The sequence below is a fragment of the Rhinolophus sinicus genome, linkage group LG06 (assembly GCF_036562045.2).
Source record: "Rhinolophus sinicus isolate RSC01 linkage group LG06, ASM3656204v1, whole genome shotgun sequence".
NCBI lineage: Eukaryota > Metazoa > Chordata > Mammalia > Chiroptera > Rhinolophidae > Rhinolophus > Rhinolophus sinicus.
In genome coordinates this window covers 9,489,886-9,514,768 of record NC_133756.1, presented here as the reverse complement: position 1 = coordinate 9,514,768, position 24,883 = coordinate 9,489,886, and the positions used below count along the sequence as shown (strand labels likewise).

Genomic DNA, 24,883 nt, shown 5'->3' with positions numbered 1-24,883 from the left:
AAGCGCCTCGTGATTGGTAGGACCGACTGGGGCGTGGCTTCATATAGAAAGCCTCCTCTGGATTGGTGCAAATCATCGAGGGCGGGGCCTCCACTCTGGCTAGGCGCGAAAGCTCGAAAGTCGCTGCCGGGCTGGAGACGGCGGGAGCAGCTGTTCAGCCGCTGAGGGAACCGGAATCCTCTTTCGTATCGAACGCAGTGCTGGAGAGACCGGAGTCATGACGGGCGAAGTGGCTTCTGAAGTGAGTTCATACACATGCCTCCATCCGCGGCTGCGGAGGCTGGGCGCTGAGGAGTAGGGTGGAGCAGGGGTAGTGCCTGGCAGAGTGGGTCGCGGAGTCTGGGAGGACTACAGCTCCCGGCGTGCACCGCGGGGGCTCGGCCTCGCGGCCAGGGGATAGACTCCTCGACCCCTCGATCTCCGGGTCCAGTCCCGGTGCTCGGGTTCTCACGCCTCGGCCTTCTCGGCCATGTTGCTCCTGGTCTTTGCGGCGCGCTCAGCGGACCGCGCACCCCCTCAGCCTGCGCCGCCCGCCCTCTCCTTTGGCGCGTTTCCTGCCATGGGAGCTCTTCCTTTCCAGAGAGCTCCAAAAGAGAGGAAGGCCCAAGCCGAACCGGGCGGCTGGGATGCGGGGCAGAATTCTCTGTATGTGGACGGCGAGGTCTAAAGGAGTTCATAAGAGGTCATCGCGCCGAATCCGAGAGGGGAAGTAACAGTCTCTAGGCCTCCGGGATGGTGGCTGGCTGATCGCTGGCGGAATAGGGTATAGAAACTAGTTTCCAGTCCTGTGTTCTTTTCTGGGTGGGATCTAGAGTGAGACACTCGCCTTGGGAGCTAAATTCAAGGAGACGCCAAAAAACTCAGTAATCAAGATCATATTTTAATGCAACATTAAAAAAACAAATGAATGCAAAAAAAATCCCATTACTTGCTATTGAGTAAAATGTCAAACGTAAAGGCAAAATCTGACTCTAAGCTTGCACCCCTCAGCCTCACCTTACCCTCATTCTGACCCTAGTTTCAATAAAACTTTATTTACAAAAGCAGATGGCTGACCTCATGATTTAAAAAAATATATATATATATATTGCCTTAAGATATTATCTTGATTAGTGAGTTTTTTGAGACCCTCTCTCCTCACCCAGGTCCTGGCCCTGTCTTTCAACGGTTGCTGGTACTGCTACAAATTGCCTAGAATACAGTAATGAACAACATCACCACGTATTGAGCTGTGTAGTTACCTACACTCAGTTTCCAGATCCACAAACAGAACTAATAGTCTCCCTGGATTGTTGGGAGGATCATCAGCACATACATGGTGATCCTCAGTGATTCTTTAGTACATGTTATTTTTGCTTATTATTTTAATAATTGTACCAATCATTCAAGTCAATTTAACAGTTGTTGGAGAAGCCTTTAGGGTGAGGCCTTGTCCTCTATTACATGACAGATATTAATATTTTTCACCTTATTAAGTTGATTCAGAGCCCTAAGGACACTAAGGAGGTTGGAGACTTGGCATCTAGGGCAGCTTGGTCACTAACTGATCAAATCACCCCACACACCTCTCCTTAGATTTTTTACTTGTGGTGTTTAAAATGATTTGTTTGGAAATTTTCAAACATACCAATGTAGAAGGGCTAGTATAATGAACCGATCACCTAACTTCAACAATTATCAAATCGTGCCAGTCTTGTTTCATTTATACCCCCACCCATTTCCCCCTCACTGGATTATTTAGAAGCAAATTCTAGACATTATTTCATCTAGAAATATTCCAGTATGCATCTCTAAAAGACAAGGGCTTTCCAAAAAAGATAACCACAATATTATTACCATACCTAAAAAATTAGAATTATTGTTTAATATTAAATAGCTAGTCAGTGTAGATTTCCTTCACACACACACACACACACACACACACACTTCACACTCACTCTCAGTTTGTTTGAATCAGGACCCACAGAAAGGCGGAATATTGTGGTTGTTGATATGTGTGTATAGGTCCCCCTCCCTCTCTTTTTTCTTGCAATTTATTGTTAAAGAAATCACATTGTGGTCCTGTAGAGTTTCCCACACCTGGGTTGCATCTCTATGTTATTTAATGTCATTTGGATATACTGAGAAACAGTTCACATAGAAAAGGCGTAATAAATGCCTGATTCTTTTCCTTTATTTACCATTATAGTACCCCCACTTATCCACAGGATATACTTTCCAAGACTCCCAGTGGATGCCTGAAACTGCGATAGTACTGAACCCTATATATACTATGTTTTTTTCCTATATATACATACCTATAATAAAGTTTAATTTATAAATTAGGTGCAGTAAGAGGTTAACAACAGTAATAATAAAATAGAACAATTATAGTAATACACTGTAGTAAAAGTTATGTGAGTGTGGTCTCTTGCTCCAAATATCTTAATATAACCATCCCTTACTTGCCGTAAATGGCTTGGTGTCACTTGTTTTGGGGGATTCCTTGCTGAAGTGTTCACATGGGCCCAGTGCTTTCTGGTGCAACACATTACTGTCAATTGGAACATGTTTTCTGTTCATGTTTTCCACCCACAAATTTAATGCCTTTCCCATCTTAATTAAGCACTTATCCAAACACTGTGGCCGTAACTTTTGCAGTTTGAGGTGCTACATCAAAAGCAGCACAAATTTCTTTTTCCTTCTCTACAATTTCACAGATAGATTAGTTCTTACTGCAGATCTTAGCAACCTCAGCATATAATGTTTTTTTCTTTCCTTATTAAGTTGAGAACTTTCACCTTTTTACTTAAAAGAAGCACTTTATGGCTTATCTTTAGTGTGTTTAAATTGGCAACATCACTGCTCTTGCCCTTTGGGGCCATTATTAAGTAAAATAAGGGTGACTTGAACACAAGCACTGTGATATCAGGACAGTCGATCTGATAACTGAGGCAGCTACTAAACGACTAACAGCTGGGGAGTGTATACAGTGTGGATACGATGGATAAAGGGGGGATTCACGTCCTGGATGGGCCGAGCGGGATGGTGTGAGATTTCATCATGCTACTCAGAACAGCATGCAATTGAAAACTTATGAATTATTTCTTCAGTTTTCCATTTAATATTTTCGGACCACAGTTAACCACAGGTAACTGAAATCATGGAAAGTGAAACCGTGGGGTAAGGCGGAGGACTACTGTACTCAGTGTTGGTTCTATAGTATCTTTCAAAGGTGAACGATGAATTTTTGTTTGTTTTTTGTCCAGTAATTCTTAATGTCATCCTTCTTTGAACCATTGCATTGTTTTTTTGGGGTTTTTTTTCCCCCTTATTTCATCCTGATGACCCCATGATGACTTGTTTATAATTATGTACTTAAAGCTTTCTGTCGCCTGGTTAATGCAAAGTATATTCTCACTTTCTAGGTTCACCTAGAAATCAATGATTTAAAACTCATTTCACAAGAAGAAGCAGATAGTCCTTCAGACAGTGGACAGGGCAGCTGTGAACTAATTGGACCCTTGAGTGAAAGAGGTTTGTAATAGTACATTTATTTTTAGGAATAGAATGTGGGAGCCTAGGTTGTAAGTGGATTGGATTGATTTCATTATTCTCTTGATTTATTAAATTAGTAATGCCCAACCTTATTGTTTATTGTATTTATTATAAAAGCAAAATAGTAATGTTTGTGCTCTTTTGAAAAAAACATTTCTATTATATCATTGAATGTCTGAAATGTCTAGAAGCTACCACATTGCCTCGTTGAATGCATTCATCCTATAATAAAAGGATTTTTCACACCTGCCAGAATGATTAGAACAACTTTATCCATTGTAAACACATATAATTAGACTTCTCAGTAAGAGACATTTTTCCAGGGAAAATGTTTTTCAAAATGTATTTTTAGATTTACTTTGCTACAATCAGTTCTTAATGGTAGTTACATAATTTCATAAGGTGATATATCACTTGGATAATTGGATATGTTTTTGAAGAAGTAGTGTGGCTAGGAGGAAGGCTAACTGACAGTAGACCTCTAAAAAAAATTGTTTCCTCCAGATTCAGATGAAGAGATATTTGTGAGTAAGAAACTGAAAAGCAGAAAGGTGCTAGAAGACAGTGATTCTGAAAGCGAGAATACAAATGCCTCCCCAGAGAAAACTACCGATGACAGTGTCGAGGAAGAAAATAAAGAGAACTTATACGCTGGAAAAAATGGCAAAGTCAGAAGGATTTACAAAACTCTGGCAGACAGTGATGAAAGTGACATCGAAGAGTCTTTGTATCGGGAAAATCTTGAAACCCAAGTGACACCTTGCTTGGAGCTGGGTCTCCAATCTGAAAACTCAGTGGACTTTACAGTTGACAGAAAGCAGTCCAAAAAACCCATACGTGAGAAAGAAGGAACTGGAGGAAAAGCAAAAGTAAAATCAAAGAGAAGAGGAGAGAAAGAGGAGAGAAAGATGGAAAAAATTAGGCGGCTAAAAAAGAAGGAAACAAAAAATGAGGTACATTTTAAAGAACAACTTGCTATTTCTAAGGCAATTCATATTTTTAAAAATACTGCTTTTAGTTCTTGAGATTGTTTCTGCACTCAGAATATAGCTTTGAGTTCATTGTTTTGCATTGCAAGTAATGAGGTATGTGATTTAAAACTTGCTCTCATTTTGCATTACAGATACATTGAGGGCACTTCTAGGTAAATGGGTTTCTGCTTTTCTTTGTGAGCACCTGGGGTAATTCTTTGCAGCTTCTGATCTAATGAAAATTAACTTTAAAAGGATTTTTCACGTGTTCATCAGTCAGAAGTCTCGTTCGCCAACTAGAAAAACCATTTTCATGTTTTATAAACTAGCAGCTTCGTATGTATTTAATTGACTGTTCAAAAATTTACTGTTTACTAAGTTAGTTTTGGACAGTTGCATAAAATCAGTGTGGATTTATGGCATGACTATGGGTTAGGAACCAGTGAGGATGTTCCAGAATGCCATATTTTTGCCTATAGATGAAACATGTTTTTTTCTGGCCTGATCCAAATTGCCATACGATGTTGTGAAATATTGGATTTTGCTTTTTCTTTATGCATCATCCAGGAAGATGATGTGACACAGCCATTTAATGATAGTGGCTGTCTTCTTGCGGATAAAGACCTTTTTGAAACTGGGTTGGAGGAGGACAGTAATTCTCCATTGGAAGATGAAGAGTCGTTAGAATCCATAAGGGCAGCTGTGAAAAACAAAGTAAAAAAGCACAAGGCAAGTAAAAGATTGCAATAAGAGCTACCCTATTGCTTCTAACCTTTGTTTTGTTTTCTGATTTACTATTGGAACTTTCTTTTTTTTTTTTTTTTTTCCAACTGGAGGAAAACACATGTCAATTGATTGAAGTTTTACAGCTGTCAATTTTGGAATCATGCAGTACAAGTGATTGGTCAATTTGTTTTAAAAACTAGTATTTTGATCACCTTCATAGGAATGTTGGACAAAAAAGTAAGATACTTTATGTTGTGTAAGAAGCAGGTAAGTAATGGGACAGAGATATAAATTTTATAATCCTGTGGCCTCTAAGAAATGAACCTATAGGGTTTTCGGAAGGGTATCAAAGAGACGCATCAGTCAAAGCATCATTGTCCTGAGTGTTTGGAAGCACAGTTATTCTTTCTAAGATTATCTTTAGCTCCCTGGGAGTCATTGTCCCTCCTTAGGGATAGATATAATACAGAGCTATAAGAAATGAGGGCCCAAACTCCATTGGAGACATTTGTTTTCTAGGCATTATAGGATGCTATTTAAAGTTTTCTGTTTGATAATTATTGATTTATTAATGTAGCATGATGTAATGTTGGAATGTAAAAGCAATCTTTGAGTAAGCAACATTCTCTTATTTCAGTTTCCTTTTTGTCCATATCATTCAACTTGTGATCTTTTATTTTAGAAAAAGGAACTGTCTTTGGAGAGTGGGGTCTCTTTATTTGAAGAAGAAAATGAGTTATCAAAAGGCACCATGAAAAAGGTGAGGTAGAGCCCTGTATTATATTGTTGTCATGTTGACCTCTTTCCCCAGGAGACTGTAAATTTCTCAAGGATAAATATTTGATCATATTTATCATATTTTCTGGTTACTCAAGATACTGCTTTGTACATAGGAGGGAAATGATGTAGGAGATTTTTTTTCTGTGAGTGTGTGAGTGCCAGGATCGTGTCTCGTGAAACCGAAGAATGGAAACATGGACCAAGGAGAGGACAGGAGTTGTAAAAGAAGATAGTTTATTAAAAAGCAAAGAAATGCAGCTCCTGAGCGGGAGGGGGTTCCCGAATGGGATGACCCCTGACTGAGGCAAAAGCTTTTACTTTTATACCTCCCCTTGTTTGGGGAAGGGGAGCTGGCGCCTTTTAATGGAATTCATCTATCAGGTTTGTTCTGTTTGCCCATCCTGAAGGGATTAGCAAAATAACCCAGTTTTATCTATCAGATCTGTTGCTTTTGTCTGGCAAAAAGGAATTTTACAAGATAATTTATTAACATCAGTGTGGTGTTACATTTTGTCCTGGAGTGAATGAGTTACTTCAGAACCTGGAGTTTTAGGATACGGCTGTCTTTTGTTTATTTTACCAGGGACCATTTCTGTCTGCTTAACAACATGCTAACTAACCTGTCTCAATACAAATATGGATTAGATTGAATTAATTCTATCTGACTTGCAAATAAATGAGCTCCTTGACTTTAGATTGTATTGAGCTTATTAGTGTTAACTATTCCCTCTCCATCCTCCTTTCTTGGAGAGAGCAGACTCTTGATGGGTAAATATCTTTCTGGATGATAGCATTAATGTAAGTCTCACTTTTTGTTTTCTTGAAGGAAAGGAAGGCAGCCAAGTTAAGTAAGGAAGCATTAAAACAACTGCACAGTGAAACTCAGCGCCTTATTCGAGGTAATACAAATCAGCACAGTAAACCTTGAGGCAAATCACAATATTTCTTTATAAGCTCAACTTAGATGTTGGGGATTTTTGTTTTTTAATACTGCTAGTATGAATTGGATTATAATATCAAGTTTAGAATTGATCTTGGTGAATGGCCAAGCCCTTTGGTGAATTGTTCTAAAGCCCCTGGGACATTACTACAAACTGAGAAAATTTCTAGAACTGTAGTGGTAGTAAGGAGAGAGGTTTTTTAAAATGATTTTCTATGGACCAGCTGCATCAGGACACCTTTGGGAACTTTTCAAATATGTAAATTCTTAGGCCCCACAGAACTAAGAATTTCTGTAGGCTTGAGAGGGGGTCCAAGAATCCATATTTTTAAAAAACTTCCTGGATCAGTTTGATTTCGCAACCAGGTTACTACTGGTCTTCAGGGAGTTCTTTTTTACTCAAATCCTGTCTTTAGTAAAGCCAGGATTGTTTTCTATTTCTGGTGATGTCTTTGGCTATACTGTTTAGTTAACTGAATATGAAATGACATTTCAGAATATACAGTGTACAGATTTGCTTGTTTTGTTCCATTTTATAGAGTCTGCACTTAATCTTCCATATCATATGCCTGAGAATAAAACCATTCACGATTTCTTCAAACGTAAACCGCGGCCCACTTGCCAAGGAAATGCCATGGCACTACTGAAGTAAGAACCCTCTTTCCTGTGATTACAATCCTCATAAACATTCAGTTTTGTAGCAAACAAAAAGTTTAGATTCCTTACACCCTTAAAGTTGATTGAACTGATTCATTATGTGCTCAAGGATGAGCGTGTTTCACATTTAGGATAATTTTCAACTCTAGCTCATTTCCCCTTCTCTAGGTCATCTAGGTATCAATCAAGCCATCACAAAGAAATCCTAGACACTACAAACACAACTGAGATGATTAGTGACCCCCTTAACAAAGATTCTGAGCAGACAACAGGTGCAGGATATGAAATGGAAATGAATGCCCTCCCTGCAGTTTCAAAGGAACCCCAGAGCACTATCGGATCAGGCGCGTCTTGCCATAAGGATTTGATGGGAAGTGAAGAGCTAGAAATTCAGGAGAAACAGAAGCAGAGTGATGTTAGACCTTCACCTGGGGACAGGTCAGTGGCACAACAGGAGTCCGGCTTCCTCGGGAACACGGACGGTGAGGGGTATCAGACTGGAGGGCTTGTGGCACCTGAACCTGATGCCCTGGAGGGAGAAGAAGACCTGAAAGAAGCAGAAGGAGCAGATGAGAAGGTGGAAGAGCCCAGGCAGCAAACTAAATCAGCAGCAGTTGTGCCACCTGAGAAAATGAGGCGGTTCACTGTGGATAGACTTAAACAATTGGGAGTGGATGTTTTCGTTCAGCCTCGGCTGGGTGCTGATGAAGATTCCTTTGTGATACTTGAAGAGCCTGAAACCAACAGAGGTAATCCTTTGAATTGTGGGGCGCCTCTCCAGAGCGATTTATTCTGGCAGTTTTCAATTATATGCTACTTTGGAGGGCGGGGAATGCAGGAGAAACAGATAACCACACATGATCTTATTCTACAGATGTATAGGGACACCTTGTTTTATTGCGCGTTACTTTGCTGTACTTCACAGATGTTGCTTTTTTTTAAACAAATTGAAGGCAAGCCGCTCCACCAGCAAAGAGATTACAACTCGCTTTATTGCGGTGGTCTAGAAGCACACCCACGATATCACTGAGATATGTCTGTACCAGATATGGGTAGAATCCCATTTAGATACATTTGGAAGGCTGTCAGAATGTTCTAAACCTTGTTTAAAATGGAAGCCCGTTGATAGGTTAATATACAAAAGTACATTGCTATTATGGTATGATAGTCATAAAAACGTTACTATTCAGTTTTACACAGTTAAACATTTTGGTTCAGGAAATTGTCTGCAAAACTGAACTTTTTTCCCCCCACTCATTCAACAGATATTAAACTATCCACTACATGCCAGATGCTGTAGAGCATACCAAGGAAAATCTGACAATTATCCTACACTTACGGTACTTACACTCTAGTAGGGAAGATAAATATACAAGAGAGAAAGTGGTGACATTTTATAACAAACATGTCACTGATAATTGCAAAAAAATAGTGTGAAGAAAAAGGAAAAGTATTCTTTGCTGAAAAACATTTAGAATACAGTGCTGTGAGAGCTCAGAGGAGGGATAGGTTTCTTCCAATAGGTGGTTAAAGGAAGGGTTGAAGGTGGATTCAATTTCTTGCTCACTGCCTTCCCCTTTATACATTGAGTAGGGTCTTCTGGCTTGTTTCCTTCTTTATCCCCAGTGCTTCCATAGTGGATGAAACATTGTAGGCATTCATATTTATTGAATGAATGAATGATCCTTCAAGACAGAACTCAAGTATTTTCACATTAGGTAAACTTCCTGACTCGTGGGTAGAATTGGGTGTTCCCTCTGCGTTGAGGCAGTGTGTGGCATGATAATTAAGAACTCGTGCTCTATAGCAAGACTCGGGTTTGAATCTAGACTGTGCTACTGACTGTTTAACCTTGAGTATGCTATTTGGCCTCTGTAAGCCATCTTTCTCTAAAAATGAAATAAGAGTCCTATCTGGCTCACAGGACTAGTATGAGGATTTGTTGAAATCATGCGTACAATTAGCATCAAGAGGCCCTCAAATAGTGGTTGCCACTTCTAATATTGTTGGTGAAATTAATACAGCAAGACTCTCCTTTAGTAAACAGCTTGTGGTTGGCAGATGCTTTGTCAGCCACAGTATTTGGTGTGTAAAATTTGCTCAGTGAGTCTTTGTTGATTGAATGGATGGACTTTGTGGAAATGGAGAGAAGAACATTCTTGGAAGGGACAGAAAGCGCTCCACATGATACATATTGGGAGGATGGGCAAGTCATTTTGACCAGAACAGGAGGTAGGGTGGAAGGTTGTGTAACAGAACTAGTATAGCTCCATTGGCAAAGAAGTGTGGGAATGAGCTGTTTTCCAGAACATGGAGGGGATGTTTTATGTGGGAATAGCAGTTACCTAAACAGTTCCAGATTAAGAGATGGGGAAGAAACATTTTTTGAGCACTTATTATACTAGAAACTGCTAAATTTTGTTGTATGGGACTAGAAGTTATCTAAACAGTCTTGGACTGAGAGACGGGAAAGGGAAGAAACCTATTTTTAAGTACCCACTATATAGGTTCTTGTATACAAGTTGGGTGTGTCGTTCAGGGTCCACCTATATGTGGGATTTCCTTTCTGATTGTACTGATTATGTTAGTATAACAGTTTCACCAAGAAACTTTTCTAGGCCTGCTGCTGAGTTATATCACTGACTGGATTGACTGTCATTTTTATTTTTTAATTGACCTTGCCCATATTTAATAAGATGGCTAATAAATAGTGAAATGTTCAAATAGGGAATTTTTTAAAAGACTGAAACCAATGAAAAATTAAGCCCTTGAATAATTGAGAATTATGGTATTTTTTTCTACCAGTTTGATACTTTTTAAAAAGAATTGCAAATATTTAGAAACATCAGTTGTAAATTTCCACCCTAAAATGATTTTTGAAGTATTCTGAGGAAGAAGAGTTGCAGCAGTCCATTAATTTGGGTTAAGTTACAGGAATTCCACACATGTGTTAAGTAGCAAAGGAGTGTTTGGTGTCTCATTGTGGTTTTTCTTTTTTCCCTACAACTTTGTCCAGCTTATATAATTTAGCTTTTCATTCTTAATTGGAATCTGAAAGGAAAGAGTTTGAATATGGCAAACTGACATCCTGTCTGACCTTTGGGTTTAGAACTGGAGGCCTTGAAGCAGCGTTTCTGGAAGCATGCTAATCCAGCGGCCAAACCCAGGGCCGGTCAGAAGGTCAATGTGAACATTGTAGTGAAAGATGTGAGCACTGATGGAAAGGAAGAGCTAAAGGCAGATGTGGTGCCTGTGACTTTGGCAGCTGAGAAGCTAGAGGGAGTAAGCCACGCAAAACCAGGTATTTGAGTTTCCTTTTGTTTGCTTTGCACATTGTACTCCGGCAGGTCTTTATAGCCACTGAAGACACTTACAGTGAAGAGTTACAGAATCTTTTTTCTTGGATATTTTGGAGATTGAACAGCAGTATCTCTCGCATGATTCACATGTACCATTCCCTAGATGTGTGGGGTGCGTAAGATGACTTTATTTCTTAAGATAGCCTTTGTCTTATTTTTGAAAAAACTAAATGTCCATTGTGGAAAAAACATAGGAAGAATAGACGGAAACTTCTACAATTGTGTCAGAAATGACTTCTAGGATCATATTGTTACATCTGTCTTTTTAAACTCTTTGCATGTGTGTACATATGTGTGTGTTGAAAAAAACAATAACAATGATCATACCATTCATTCTGCTGTGTAACCTGCTTTTTTGTTTGGACAACGTGTTAGGAACAGGTCTGTTGTTCCCACTCCCGTTTTGAAAATATGAGTAATGTGTCACATAGGAAAAAATGTAAAACACTGAGAGAAAGGTATAAAATGAAAAATTATCTTCCCGAAGGCAACTTAACTTTTTTTGTGTTATAGGAAAATTCTTATGCATACACCAGTGTGAGAGAGAGGGGGAGAGAGAGAGAGAGAGAGAGAGATTGAATACTTACTCTCTGCTAGGCATTGCTCTAGGTGCTTTACAGTAAATAACGTTAGTATTCTTGTTTTATGTATGAAGAAATGATATACAAAGCATTCACACGGCTTCCTCAAGTAGTAGAACCAGCAGCCTAATCCAGACCACCTAACTCCAGAGCTCAGATACACATTACATTGCTTTTGGGGATATTTTAAAAAGCTGCATAATATTCTATTGTGTGAATATAACATGATTTGTTTAACCATACTCCTATTAATGAACATCTTCTTTGTTCCAGTTTTTGGTATTTCATATAGTGTTATATCCTAGTATGAGATATATGTTGGTATATCTGAATGCAAAATTCTTTACAGTGGAGTCATTGAGTCAAATTTGGCTATATACTTCATTGTCCTTCAAGATAGTTGTACCAATTTTACACTCTGAATCACAGTATGTAAGAGTTCCTGTTTCCTCCTGTCAATGCATGCTATCAAACCTTCTAATTGTTATGAAATATGTCATAAGTTATGTTATTTTGATTTGTTTCTTTAATTAGAAGTTAGGTTAAGCATTTTTAATTTGTTTATTAACAGTATATGTTCATTTTTCTGTGAACTCCCAGTTCATATCCTTTGCCCATTTTACTCTTGAATTGGTTCTTTTTTTCTTTAAAAAAAGATAAATTTATCAGTGTTTTCCTTCATGGCTTCTGAGCCAGACTCGAAGTCCCACTGCTCCCACTTTCTTTGCCCTTTTAATAATAATTTTATAATCTCTGTGAAGTATGTCATCCCAGGGTGTAGAACATAATTCTGAAAATTTTCTTACACTTCAATTCATAATTTATTAAAATAACAAAAGCCTAGAATACTAAGGTCTCTGACTTTCCTTTTAGGATATGACTAGTACACTTATGGAGGTGCCTAAAACGCACACTCATATTACTGTAATATGTAGTCAGTTGTTATGTCTAAAGCATTTCTTCACATGTTCTGTTCAGGCGAAAAGCTTCAGATGCTGAAAGCTAAACTGCAAGAAGCAATGAAACTCCGAAGGTTTGAGGAGCGCCAAAAGCGCCAGGCATTGTTTAACTTAGATAATGAAGATGGATTTGAAGAAGAGGAGGAGGAGGAAGAAATGACTGATGAGTCTGAGGAAGATGGAGAAGGGGAGGAAGAGGAAAAGTTAGAAGAAGGAGAGGAGGAAGAAGAGGAAGCCAATCAGGGGGTTTCTGGAAATTATGTAATTTTGGTACTTGGTCATGACAAATAAGGGAAAGAGAAAATCAGATTTGAATAAGAGGATGATAAGCATGTTCAATTTTATAAGCGGTTTTAGGGATAAAGATGGATGCAGCTCCTCAGATGTACCTAAATCCTAGTGCATTTAGTGCCGTTAGCACCGTTGCACACCTGCAGTTCACAGAGCTATGGCTTGGCTTGTGTTAGTTTCCATATTGTAATATAATGCTGATAACTGAGATGGCTTCGTGTAAACAGGGACTTTCATCTTTGTTGTTTATTTAGGTTTCTCTGTATAGAATAAAAAGCAGTTTTGACCTTGGCCAGGCTGAGGTCTGGAATGAATGCTCAGGCAGGCCGAGATCTTCCTGAGTTAATTTCATTCTTCGTTGAGGAGGGTATTTGTAGAGGGGCCTCTTGCCCTTGTTCTATAATATTGTTTTCTGCCAAGGGAAGATAGATGATGATAGGATGTTTGGTAATAGAAAAAAGAAAAGCTTCCTGGTTTGAATGCGGAAGTCACTCGAAAGAGTTGGTTAATATTTAATCTGGGTAAAGGAAGAAGAAAACAGTGGCTGAATTGGGCAGCACGTCAGTCTGTGGTTGGGTTGAGGTCAGTAGTCGTCCTGAAGTCTCAGGCGAATCTTTTAACCTCTCATTGCCACAGTAAGATGGTAATTCCAGTCTTCATAATCCTGTAGCAATTTGGGGAGGATAAAAGGTAGAATAAAACGAGTATAAAAGAGCTCTAAAAGTGTCAGGGAAAATTATGTCATTGATAAGATTAGATTGAGCTTCCTTCAGGTTTACCTTCTCAGATGTAAGATGTGACCAAGCAGCCGTATTTCAGGCTAACGCTGTGTTTGCTTTAAAATGTTTTGACGTGTATTATTTTGTTTTGGGGCGGTATAATTGATAAAGGTTGAAGAATTCCTTCTCAGTAATGAAGACATAGAAAGCAAAGATGAGAAAGAAATGGATAAAGAAAACAATGATGACAGTAGCGAAACTGGCAAGTCGGTTGGCCTTCTGTCTGTCCTCAAGCCTCTGTCATCAGATTCTACCTCATTTCTATTTAAGGACAACTCTTCCAAGATGGAGTAAGTAATTCTCACTAAGGAAAGATATGATTTCCCCAGGATTTGCCCCTTAAAAGGAGCAGCAACAGATACTCGAACAATTTACCTTCTTATTTTGTAGTTACTTTCCTACTGAAGAAAAGTCAGAAACAGACGAAAACTCAGGCAAAAGACCTAGCAAACTGGGTAAGTAGTGACTCTTCTGCAGACTTTTCTTTGATCCTCCAGCTTTGATACTTAAGAACTACAGTTCTATTCGATTCCATGTTTTGAACCTTCGTGGACTTTTCCTAGTCTTACAAGTGGCAGTGAAAGCAATTGATGAATTAGAGTATTTTTCTTTGTTCAGTTTTTGAACACTTATACACAGTTTCTTTATAGGTGACCCTGGGCACAGTTTCTTTATAGGTGACAATAGGTCTGTAGTACATATGTGTTGATTGCATGAACCAGGAAACATTTCCAGGAAGAGGTATAAGTGATTCGATAATGGAGGGAGAGAACATAGGCTTAGGCGGGTGACAGAAGGAACTTGCACGTGTTGCTTAGCTCAGAGTGATAAACCTTGACTGTATAATGCTATGTTAGTACTATAATTTACCTGTAACTTAATGTTTTGGAACATATAACTTGAGAGGTTTGCCTATGAATGTTACCTGACAGTTTCACTCTCAACTCTTTTTCCTAAACAAACCCACTTTATTTTTGGAATCACACACTTAAAACTTACTTCCCTTTCGTTAGATGAAGATGATTCATGCTCACTGCTAACAAAGGAGAGCAGCCACAATAGCAGCTTTGAGCTGATTGCCTCTACAATTCCATCCTATCAGCCTTGCAACAGACAAACAGGCCGCGGGACTAGTTTTCTCCCAACAGCTGCAGGATTCAGATCTCCGTCCCCTGGGCTCTTTCGAGCCAGTTTGGTCAGCTCAGCTTCTAAGGTAAGATGGTAATGGTTTTCTGATCTCCTCCCCCTTTTGCTTCCCACAGTGCTAAATAAAGTGTGTCCAAGCCAACCAACTCCCACCACATTATGTATGTTCAGTTTAAAAATCCACCCCCTTTGTGTATTAAACACAAACTTCATCCAGTGTTCTTACTTTTTTGGAGATATTTTTCTTTATGCTTCTCTTGGCTACGCATTGTCCTCCTCAACTGCAATTGCCTGAGAGTCGATTAAATACTGCAAATAGCAACTTCTGTTGTTGTCATGACAGTGAATGACATTTGTAAAGTGTTTTTGTTTGGTTTTATTTCGGTGCCAGAGTTCAGGAAAGCTGTCTGAGCCTTCACTTCCCATAGAGGATTCCCAGGATCTGTATAACGCCTCCCCAGAGCCTAAGACACTTTTCCTAGGAGCAGGAGACTTCCAGTTCTGTTTAGAAGATGACACTCAGAGCCAACTGTTGGATGCAGATGGGTAGGTAGTTTTATGTTTCTGTGGGTGGGATGGTGCTGGGTACTGCTTAATTTTGCTTAAAAATAAAGTGAGCTTCTGTCACTCCATCTGTGCTTTCTCTTCTGAGAAAGAGAAGGTGTACAGACCATTAGTATTTACATTGTACAAGTTTGAACAAAGTCTCTCCAGAAAATAAAACGTAAATAGCCCTTGCTGGCATTCTAATCCTTCGATCTCTGCCTTATTTGAAATGCATAGCTCTTGTCAAGGCATCAAATTTCCCTGTATCTTTCCTCCTGTTATGATTGTTGGGTGGGAGTGAGAATTGACAGACCTGTGGCACATGACATGTATATAGCCCCAAGCCCTTACTAAGCATTATCTGAAGCCAAAATTATCCTTTACTCTTTACCTTTTGAATAGCATTTATTCTTTCATAAAATATGCCCCTCCCTCTTTAGGTTATCACAAGGCTAAAGGTTGAATCTTTTGTCTTTTGGTTTGGGATTCAGCTTCTAACTTTGGTATTGGAAATGAGAGCAGTTTTTTACCCACTGCTTTGTTTATTCCCTAGAGAGTTTCTTACATTCTTCATTGTGCTTGTAGGTTCTTAAATGTTAGAAACCACAGGAACCAGTACCAAGCTTTGAAGCCTCGATTGCCGTTGGCCAGTATGGATGAGAATGCCATGGATGCTAATATGGATGAACTGTTGGATTTGTGTACTGGAAAGTTCACATCTCAGGCTGAAAAAGCTCTGCCCAGGAAGAGCGACAAGAAAGAGAACATGGAGGAACTTCTGAATCTTTGTTCAGGAAAATTCACTTCTCAGGGTAAATACCCACCAATGAGCATCAGGCTTACCGCAACCAAACATCTTAAGTCAGTGTCCTTGAAAAGAAGCCCCTTACGGTCGGGTGAAAAGTTTATAGAAAACAGAGTGTGATGGATTCTTGCATGTGGGTTGAATTCACTGCTTCTTAGCTCTGTGACATTTAGATCCCTTCTTTTTTTTTACCCCCTTCTTCCGCCTCCCCCGGTTCAAGCCATTGTTTCCCAGTCTAGTGGTGTAGGACACAGTTCCTTGGCCCATGCTGGTGATATGAGCCTTGTGCTCCCCCCTCCCCCTCCCCCGGCAGTCGGTCACCAGTCGTCAATCAGCTGCTCATGGCAGATCTTGCCAGCTGCTGGCCACTCACGCTGGCCACCGGCCGCTCATGGCAGCACACGGTAGCCCACGGCAGCTCATGGCAGCCCACACCAACCTCCGGCTGCTCAAGGCAGCCCAGCTCCAGGGAGACCTGTTATTCACAATCTTAGCTATAGAGGGCACAGCTCACTGGCCCATGTGGGAATCGAACCAGCGATCTCATTAGCACAGTGCTCCAACCACCTGAGCTACCAGGCCGGCCCCCACTTATTTTCTTAGGGTAGTAAAATGTCGACTTAAGATTGCTCTAGCTTTGGCCATGTGATTTGTCATTTATGGTCAATATATGCAAAGCTTAGAAAAGTGTCTGGTGTGTAGTGAACTTTATATAAATGCTAATTATTATGTCCACCTGCACACCCCTTTCTCCCCCAGACACTTCTGCTATAATGTAAGCTCTGTGGGAGTTGTGATCTTTATTTTGTTTACTCCTGTATCCCTGGTGCCTGGCACATAGTAAGCACTAAGGGTTTGTTGAATGAATGAATAGATGGTGAGCTCTTTTTAGCAAGCTTACCTTTGAACTGTACTGAGCTGGCATGTCGTTAGATGGCTGGGAAAAGGATAAAGCTGTCATTCCTTGGTAACAAATCTTTTTCTTTGTTATGATGTAGATGCCTCCACTCTAGCTCCATCAGAGTTAAATAAACAGGAGAAGGAGAGCAGCATGAGTGATCCGATGGAAGAAGCACTTGCTCTTTGTTCAGGCTCTTTCCCAACAGACAGGTGAGTCTCAGTGATTAGGAGAAACTTGTAAAAAACAAACAAGGAAAGGAAAAGGAAAAACAAACAGAAAATAACAAGAATTGGTGAGGCTAGAGAAATTGAACCGTTGTGCTCTGTTGGTAGGAATGAAAAAAGAAGCTGCTGTGGAAAACAGTATGGCAGGTCCTCAAAAAATTAAAAATAGAATATGATTCAGCAATACCATTTTTGGGTATATATACAAAAAAAGTGAAAACAGGGACTCATAGATGTTTGTACACCCATGTTCATAAAAGCATTATTCATAATAGTCAAAAGGTGGAAGCTTCCCAAGTGGATAAACAAAATGTGGCGTGTGTATGTATGTGTGTGTGTATGTGTGTACACAATATTATTCAGCCTAAAAATAAAGGAAATTCTCATGCTGCAATATGGATGAACTGTGAGGACATTATGCTAAGTGAATAAGCCAATCACAAAAATACAAATACTGTATGACTCCACTTACATGAGGTACTTAGAATAGTCAAAGTACTATTCTAAGAGGCAGAAAGTAGAAAGGGCTGGGAGGGTGGAATAGGGGGTTACTTTTTTAAAGAGTATAGAGTTTCAGTTTTGCAAGATAAGAGTTCTGGAGGTTGTTTGCACAACGACCTTGTGACATGTACTATGTCACAACCATACACACTGAATGTACTTAACACTACTGAACTGTATACTTAAAAGTGGGTAAGATGGTAAATTTTATGTTACGTGTATTTTATCACAATTGAAAAAAATTTTTTTAAGGGCATGATAATCTTGTTTCCTGTTTCTTGAAGAGATTGTTGGTACTAATAAAATCTTTTCAATTCTTACGTTCTTGTAGTTTGCTTTGAATAACTTATTTATTGACTTGTTCATGTGCATTTTAGGGAAGAAGAAGGTGAAGAGGAGGAATTTGGAGACTTTCGGCTTGTCTCAAATGATGATGAGTTTGATAGTGATCAGGTGAGCTTGAAGGGAAAAGTAATCATAACTGAACTCCGTGTATTGCTGCTATGTGGTTTTTTGTTTTTGGTTTTTTCTAGTTTGAGTTTTTGAGAATTCTAAGGTTGGCATCTTATCAGAAGCAGTTTCCTAGAATAAGATGTTTGGGCAGAAGTTTATCAATCCTGTTTCAGTTGAGGACACATTTTATTCTGCGTAACTTTGGGTGTGATCCTTCCTATATGATTTTGCAGGATAAGCTCAGTGACTCTGATAACGAAGATGTGGCACTGGAAGACGATGAAGATGATGATGAAGAACAGCTCCTGAGGCAATCCGAGAAATTGAAAAGGCAAATGTAGGTGTGAGTTCCATTCCTTCAATCGCTAGAAAGTTCTCCCAACAGTTGAGTTGTAACCTGCCACCTTTTTAACTAAGTTCGTTGGTTCTATTTTTTCTGTTTGTGGTTAGCACAGGTGAAATAAAATCTGTTCGCATGATAGCTCTTAAGTATCCCAAGATGGTCCTGTCCTCCTTAAGTGATTTCTGTACTGAACATCTTTAGTTTCTTCAGTTGTTTCTCACATGGCATTGCTTCCATACCCCTCACGTCCTGGATATTCTCTTTATTTTCAGGTGTGGTCTGATTACTGCTGTGTGTAGTTGTCCAACCACATTCCTTATTCTGGATGCATACTACTGAGAATGTAACCAAAGGCCGTAAGAACTGAGTCACAGATCCTAAGGATCTAGTAGACAACTAAAATTCCCCGGATCCTTTTTCCTATGAATTACTGTCATTCCAGGTTTTCCTCAGCCTCGTCTTGGGCAAATGACCCCCATTTATTTTGTTTTAATATTTTCTTGTTGTACTGATCATAAAAGCAAACCAATTTATTTTCGACTTTAAAAGAATATACAAAGATAGAAATAAAAAGTCACCCATGTCCACCATCCAGAATATTTATGAAAGTGTTCCTGGTAATTACTGCCTCATGACCTTTCTTGTGCATATATTTTAGTATAGTTGAAATCTCTACAACTTTTTCACATGTACAATTTTGCTTTCTTTCCCGCTTAGCAATTATCCATAAGCAATTCCCCATGATGTTACAAGTTTTATAATCATTTTAATAGGTATTCAATATTATACTGTATGGGGATGGCTTTTGGGATTCACATATAGGACATCGTATTGATCCCTATTAGATTTATATTATTGTTTTTAGCCCATCATTCCAGTCTACTAAGACCACTTTTGGGTTCTAATTTATCACTTGTCAAATTATCTCATACAGCTTTGGGTCATCTATAGATTTTTCTAAGGCAGTGGTTCTTAAACCTTCTTTAACTGCAGAGTCCTTTGTTCAAATGAAATCTTATAAAGAATAACACTAAAAGTTGAACTCCTCAAAGTGTGGATGGGAAGATTGGGAAGCTTAGTGGCTAGTAGCCCCTGAAGGAATTCCCCAGAAACTCTAGGATTTAGAGAAACTCCGCTTTAAAAAAAATAACAAGTCTATGATGAAAATCATCCTTCAGAAAATCATCAAACTTCGGCTACTCATGAGCATCGATAACAGGACTTTGGATCCAGAGTGACAGTAGTTTTGTTCTCAGTGGGAACTGAAGTCAGGAAAACTAACTAGTAGTGGATTTGGTTACAAGTAACTCTGAGCCTCAGTCATGCCTCTAACTTGGGGTCAAGATTTGGTGGACTGTAAGAGATGCCAGTCTATTTCCTTTCTATATCATTCTATCTCTAGTCTGCCTCCTAAAGCTAGTGAGCGTAAATACAAAACAAGATAGTTTGAACCTTCTAGCAGGTGTAGCTCAAATTTATAGAGGAGATTGACAGTTCTAGCTTTAAAGTCACCTACCTAATTGAATCCCTGTTCTGCTGCCTCCTAGCTGTGTGACCTTGGGTAAGTTGTTTACTCTCTGTGTCTCAGTTCCTTCAACTGTAAATTAAAGGGAATAATAGTACCCCCTCCTGAGATAATGTGACGATGCCCGTAAAGCACAGTTATTGTCACACAGTATTATTAAATGATAGACTTTTAAGTATCAAAATGTATTACTATAAAGTTAAGCCTATTGTTATTATTATTGTTATTAGTGGTGGCTCAATGTTCAGCTTTTCTCATTGCTTCAATATTCTGTGTGTGTCTTCATTTTTAAAAAAAATTATGTGTATACCTTGTTGCATTTTCTAATCTTCAAAATTATTTTCCAGGAGATTGAAGAAATACCTGGAGGATGAGGCAGAGGTGTCCGGGAGTGATGTGGGAAGTGAAGACGAGTATGACGGGGAAGAAATTAATGAATACGAAGAGGATGTAATTGATGAAGTTCTTCCTTCTGATGAGGAATTGCAGAGTCAAATCAAGAAAATACACATGTCAGTATCCCAATAAGTCCTTCTGAGTAATGGGGTGTGTCTTACGGCAGGCCCTGTGACCAGCCAGAGTGTTCCTGGGTTTGAACACCCTACTTCTCCTGTTGTAGGAAAACGATGTTGGATGATGATAAGCGACAGCTGCGTTTATACCAAGAGATGTACCTTGCTGATGGGGATCTGCACAGTGATGGTCCCGGACGAATGAGGAAATTCCGGTGGAAAAACATAGGTATCTTGGTGGCTGCCTTTAGAAGCAAATGGTACAATGTGCATGTTTGTCTAGTTTAAGATGACAAGTGGAAATCAAAACTATAGCAGGCTGTTATGGAGGATCTGTAACCATTATTATCTATCAGTGGTTGGGAGGAGTCTGTTGGTATGTGGTAGATGAGAAGCGTTCACTTGTGTCTGTCCAGGCATCCGCTCCTATGGGAATTGCAGCATGCTGATAGCCTTAACTCTTTGCTTTAGATGATGCTTCCCAGATGGACTTGTTCCACAGAGACTCTGATGATGAACAGATCGAAGAACAGCTTGATGAGACAGAAGCCAGATGGAGGAAGGAGCGAATTGAACGAGAGCAGTGGCTTCGGGACCAGGTAGGAAGTATGCAAGAAATTCACCTCTTCTGACCCTAGTGTATGAGGAGAGGACCTAGTCACCACGCTTGTCGTGGTAGTTTCAAAATCTTGGGCAACAGATTGCTGTCCCTTTTAATCCTTGAATTTTCTTTTGTACTTTGGGAAGGTTTACCATGGGCAATTCTCTTCATGTTTGTCCCAAATCAATTTTTTTTCCCTAAAGCAACAAAAGGCTGGAAGAAGGAAAACAAATGATATCCCAGTTACTTTAGCTTCACAATCCAGGCTGCGCTTACTATTTGGGGCAGCTGTAGACTTCTGTTAATGCTGTCTGATTTTGGTTTGCAGGCACAGCAGGGGAAAATTGCAGCTGAAGAAGAAGAAGAAATTGGGGAAGACAGTCAATTTATGATGCTGGCCAAAAAAGTTACAGCCAAAGCGCTGCAGAAAAATGGTGAGCTCTTATTCCTCCTTGGGGTCTAGTCCCCTGGATGGTTAGTGCGGGAGCCTTGGAGGTGACCCCAACCTTCAGGGGCTGTTGCAACTTAGTTATGGGTCTGTGTCTAATACTGTCTTAAAGAGGCCCTTCAGAGATGGGAAAGACAGTGTTCTTGGCTCTTAGACTATTGATTGGGCAGTGGATATTTTCATTGTGTGTAGAGGGAGTTGTTTTTCCTTTTGCTTTAAGCTCTAAGACAGTTCAGAGGAGTGAATTTTGGGTTTCTTATCTAGTTGCCAAGGATTCTATACCTAAGTGTTAGAACTGGAATTTGAACCCAGACATATCTAACTCCAGAGTTAAGGCTCTTAAACACTACTTCACACTTTTAACCACTCTCATCTTTTCTTATTACTGTTAATGATTAGTCGATCAGTTCAGCTTGGTTGTCTTTCTTCACGTAGCCACTTATTATAGTTTCAAGTCACCATTGTAAAATAATCAGAGTTCCTATGGCTTTAGTTGATTGGTTTAGTTAAAGGCTCCTTAGCTTGTTTAGATTTAAAAGTAATTCTACCCAGTTTTGCCCAGAATAAGCCTCTCTGTCTTTCTTTTCAGCCAAACGCACTATGGTTATTGAAGAATCAAAGTCTTTACCCAGAAATCCTTTTGAAGCCATCAGACCAGGAAGTGCCCACCAGGTGGGTCGAGGACCTTGTTAACCTGATGTCATGACCTACCTTGTTATAAAGGCCCAGGTCCAGCTAAGGGAATGCTGTCATTAGGGGAGGGAGGTGGCTGCAGGAAGTGGAACTAGATGGCGAAGGACCCTTCTATCTTCTACTAAGTGGGGTAGGAATATGTCCCCTCAATACCTGAGGAGGCATGGACACACTGACTTCTCATTCTTTCTTTGGCACTTGGAATTTGATACCAAATGACTCTTCTGTCCTCAGCTGAAGACAGGCTCACTGCTAAACCAGCCCAAAGCTGTGCTGCAGAAACTGGCTGCCCTCTCTGACCTCAACCCCAGTGCTCCCCGAAATTCAAGAAACTTTGTCTTCCATACACTTTCTCCTGTCAAGGCTGAGGAAGCAAAGGAATCGTCTAAGCCTCAGGTAGGGAATTTGAGATTTGATTTGGTGGCTTTCCAAAGCAAATTTATTTATTTTTTAATTTAAAAAATACAGATTCCTGTTTGCAGGCTTATGCTGCAGTGTTAATCTTGCACCCCCCAGTAAGGTGCCAGGGTATTGTTACCCCGAGTAGGTAATCAGTTTTAAAACTTGCCTGGAAAGTTTATATTGCTTTCCTTTTTTTTTTTTTCTGTTGTGAATCGTCCATGATTTAACGATGAGTTCCTGAAGAGCTAATTGAAGGTAAGTACTTGAATGAGGGTTTTGAACTGGCCTTGACTCTCTCTCTGCTCTCTAGGTGAGGAGAAGGGGTCCATCTGTAATGACAACTCCTTCACCTAAGCGCCTCAAAACAGATGGTAGCACTTCAGGACTAAAGCAGAGCATCTTCAGATACTTGGAAAGTTAACACCATCAAGGGTGCCAGCACCTACGCCGAGGCTACGTTGAGAAGTTTCTGACTTTGAAAGTTGGAATTGATGCTCACATGGATGATTCTGCCCTTCGTTCATAATCAGTGCATTCAAGTTGCCGACAGAGATTTCAGTTCTTTCCTCTGCGTGGCTCTGGACCTCTCTTTCCTTTCCTAGTATTACTCCCTGGGTTGGCCACTAATCTTAATTCTGCAGTGTTTACAGCATTGCCTCATGGGACACTCGGATAAAGACTTACTTCCTGCATTAAACATTATCCTAGCAGTTTCCTGAGTTGATACCTCTTTGTGAAAGGGGTGGTAAGAGGAAGAGAAGGAAAAAGTGGCATTACAGAAAATTACAGAAAGCAGTGACTGTTGATACCAGCATGACTCCTTCACAGCCCTAAGATCTGCACCACGGTGACCAGGACTCAGTGAAAGAGAGACTTCTTAGGCAGAGGACCTACGAAGAACCACAAGATGGGCTGTTCTCTTAGTCTTGCCCTTTCTATTTTCTTGTATGCCTCTTCTCAAGACAGCCTCAAGCTCCCAATTAACCTTTGCTTCCTTTATGATAAGGACTCAAACTGGTACCCAAGTCAGAAAGACCTTGCCCCCAATTTTCTGGTCTATAGGGATGATGATAAAGGGTTACACCTAATGTCTGTCCACATGAGCTATCCCAATGGGTAGAGAACTCTCCTAGGACTAAATTCTTCATTTAAAACACTATTGCTCAAGGACCACCCTTCTCATCCTGACAAAAAGAAATATAACCATTATTTATTGCATTCAACTGGGTGGAGTAAATTGCCCTAACCAGTCAGAGGACAATTTAATGCTTCATTACTTATTTTGAGAGAAGATCACGATGGGATTTAATCAAAATATTGTTAAGAGAATTGCTATCACTCCTGAGTTTCCCTAAACTTCCATGAGGCACTCAGATTTTAGACAGATTTTTTTTTCCCCCCTCAGAACTGAGCATCATTGCTGCTTTGGAAAAACATGCCATGTGAATAATGTGGTTTCAGTGTCAGAAGCTGGACTTGGGAAGTTAGATGAATTGTACCAGGTTTTTTTTATTGGCAGGTGAGGAACACCAATTTAACTGGTGGAATGAGGGTATAGGTTTTCTCCAGTTGTTGCTAATACACAAGATGCTGACTTGGACAGAATTTATGTTTGTATATTTGTAATCTTGTAATGAGGAAAATGTATATAAAGATGTTTTAATATGTATGTGGTTTTTCAATAAATCTCAGTGCCTTGAAGGCAGGATTTGCTGTCCAGATTGAATGCTCATTCTTAGGTCAGTGCCTGTCTAATGTTGACCATTTTGTTTTCAGACTCTCTTCCAGGGAAGCCCTCTGGGTCTCAAGTGACAGACTGCTGCAATTGTCCCCTCACTGGCTTCTCAACTCCAGTGATTTGATCAAATTAACTTACCAAGTGGTTTGGGTACAGTGCAGGTGAGGAGAGTTTACATAAATGGTACCTCTTATTAACAACCCTTTGACTGGCAGCCATGGGTCCAAGGTGAAAGTTATTGTCCCTCCCGTTGAGCTCTCTAAACAGTGTCCAAGGCTAGGCAGTCCTTGCCGGGCAAAAGAGAACTGGGAAGGAGGGCTAGAGATTTCTCCCCTTGTTGCTTTCCTTTTTGGGGGGGAGAGATTGAGTCTCTTTGGAATTGATCAAATCAATGCCTGATAAATCTGGGGAGCAAATCGTTTCTGTTCTGAGGGTCCATAAAGAAAGCACTCTGAAGAAAGAAAA

At 39.9% G+C, this 24,883-nt stretch overlaps 1 protein-coding gene across 1 annotated transcript; it reads left to right on the top strand.

Annotated features, from left to right (window-relative positions):
- The first annotated feature begins 86 nt into the window (after positions 1-86).
- On the top strand, positions 87-24,386 carry CLSPN (claspin). Its single transcript, XM_019726506.2, has 25 exons — positions 87-241; positions 3,408-3,516; positions 4,042-4,490; positions 5,076-5,237; positions 5,917-5,994; positions 6,841-6,913; positions 7,494-7,602; positions 7,780-8,360; positions 10,721-10,912; positions 12,530-12,756; positions 13,692-13,870; positions 13,971-14,035; positions 14,594-14,793; positions 15,118-15,272; positions 15,858-16,084; positions 17,076-17,187; positions 18,081-18,156; positions 18,390-18,493; positions 20,372-20,536; positions 20,644-20,765; positions 21,008-21,135; positions 21,466-21,571; positions 22,175-22,257; positions 22,513-22,674; positions 22,991-24,386. The coding sequence occupies exons 1-25, from the start codon at positions 218-220 to the stop codon at positions 23,099-23,101; spliced, it is 3,999 nt and encodes a 1,332-aa protein (XP_019582065.2). The 5' UTR covers positions 87-217; the 3' UTR covers positions 23,102-24,386.
- Positions 24,387-24,883: the final 497 nt, after the last annotated feature.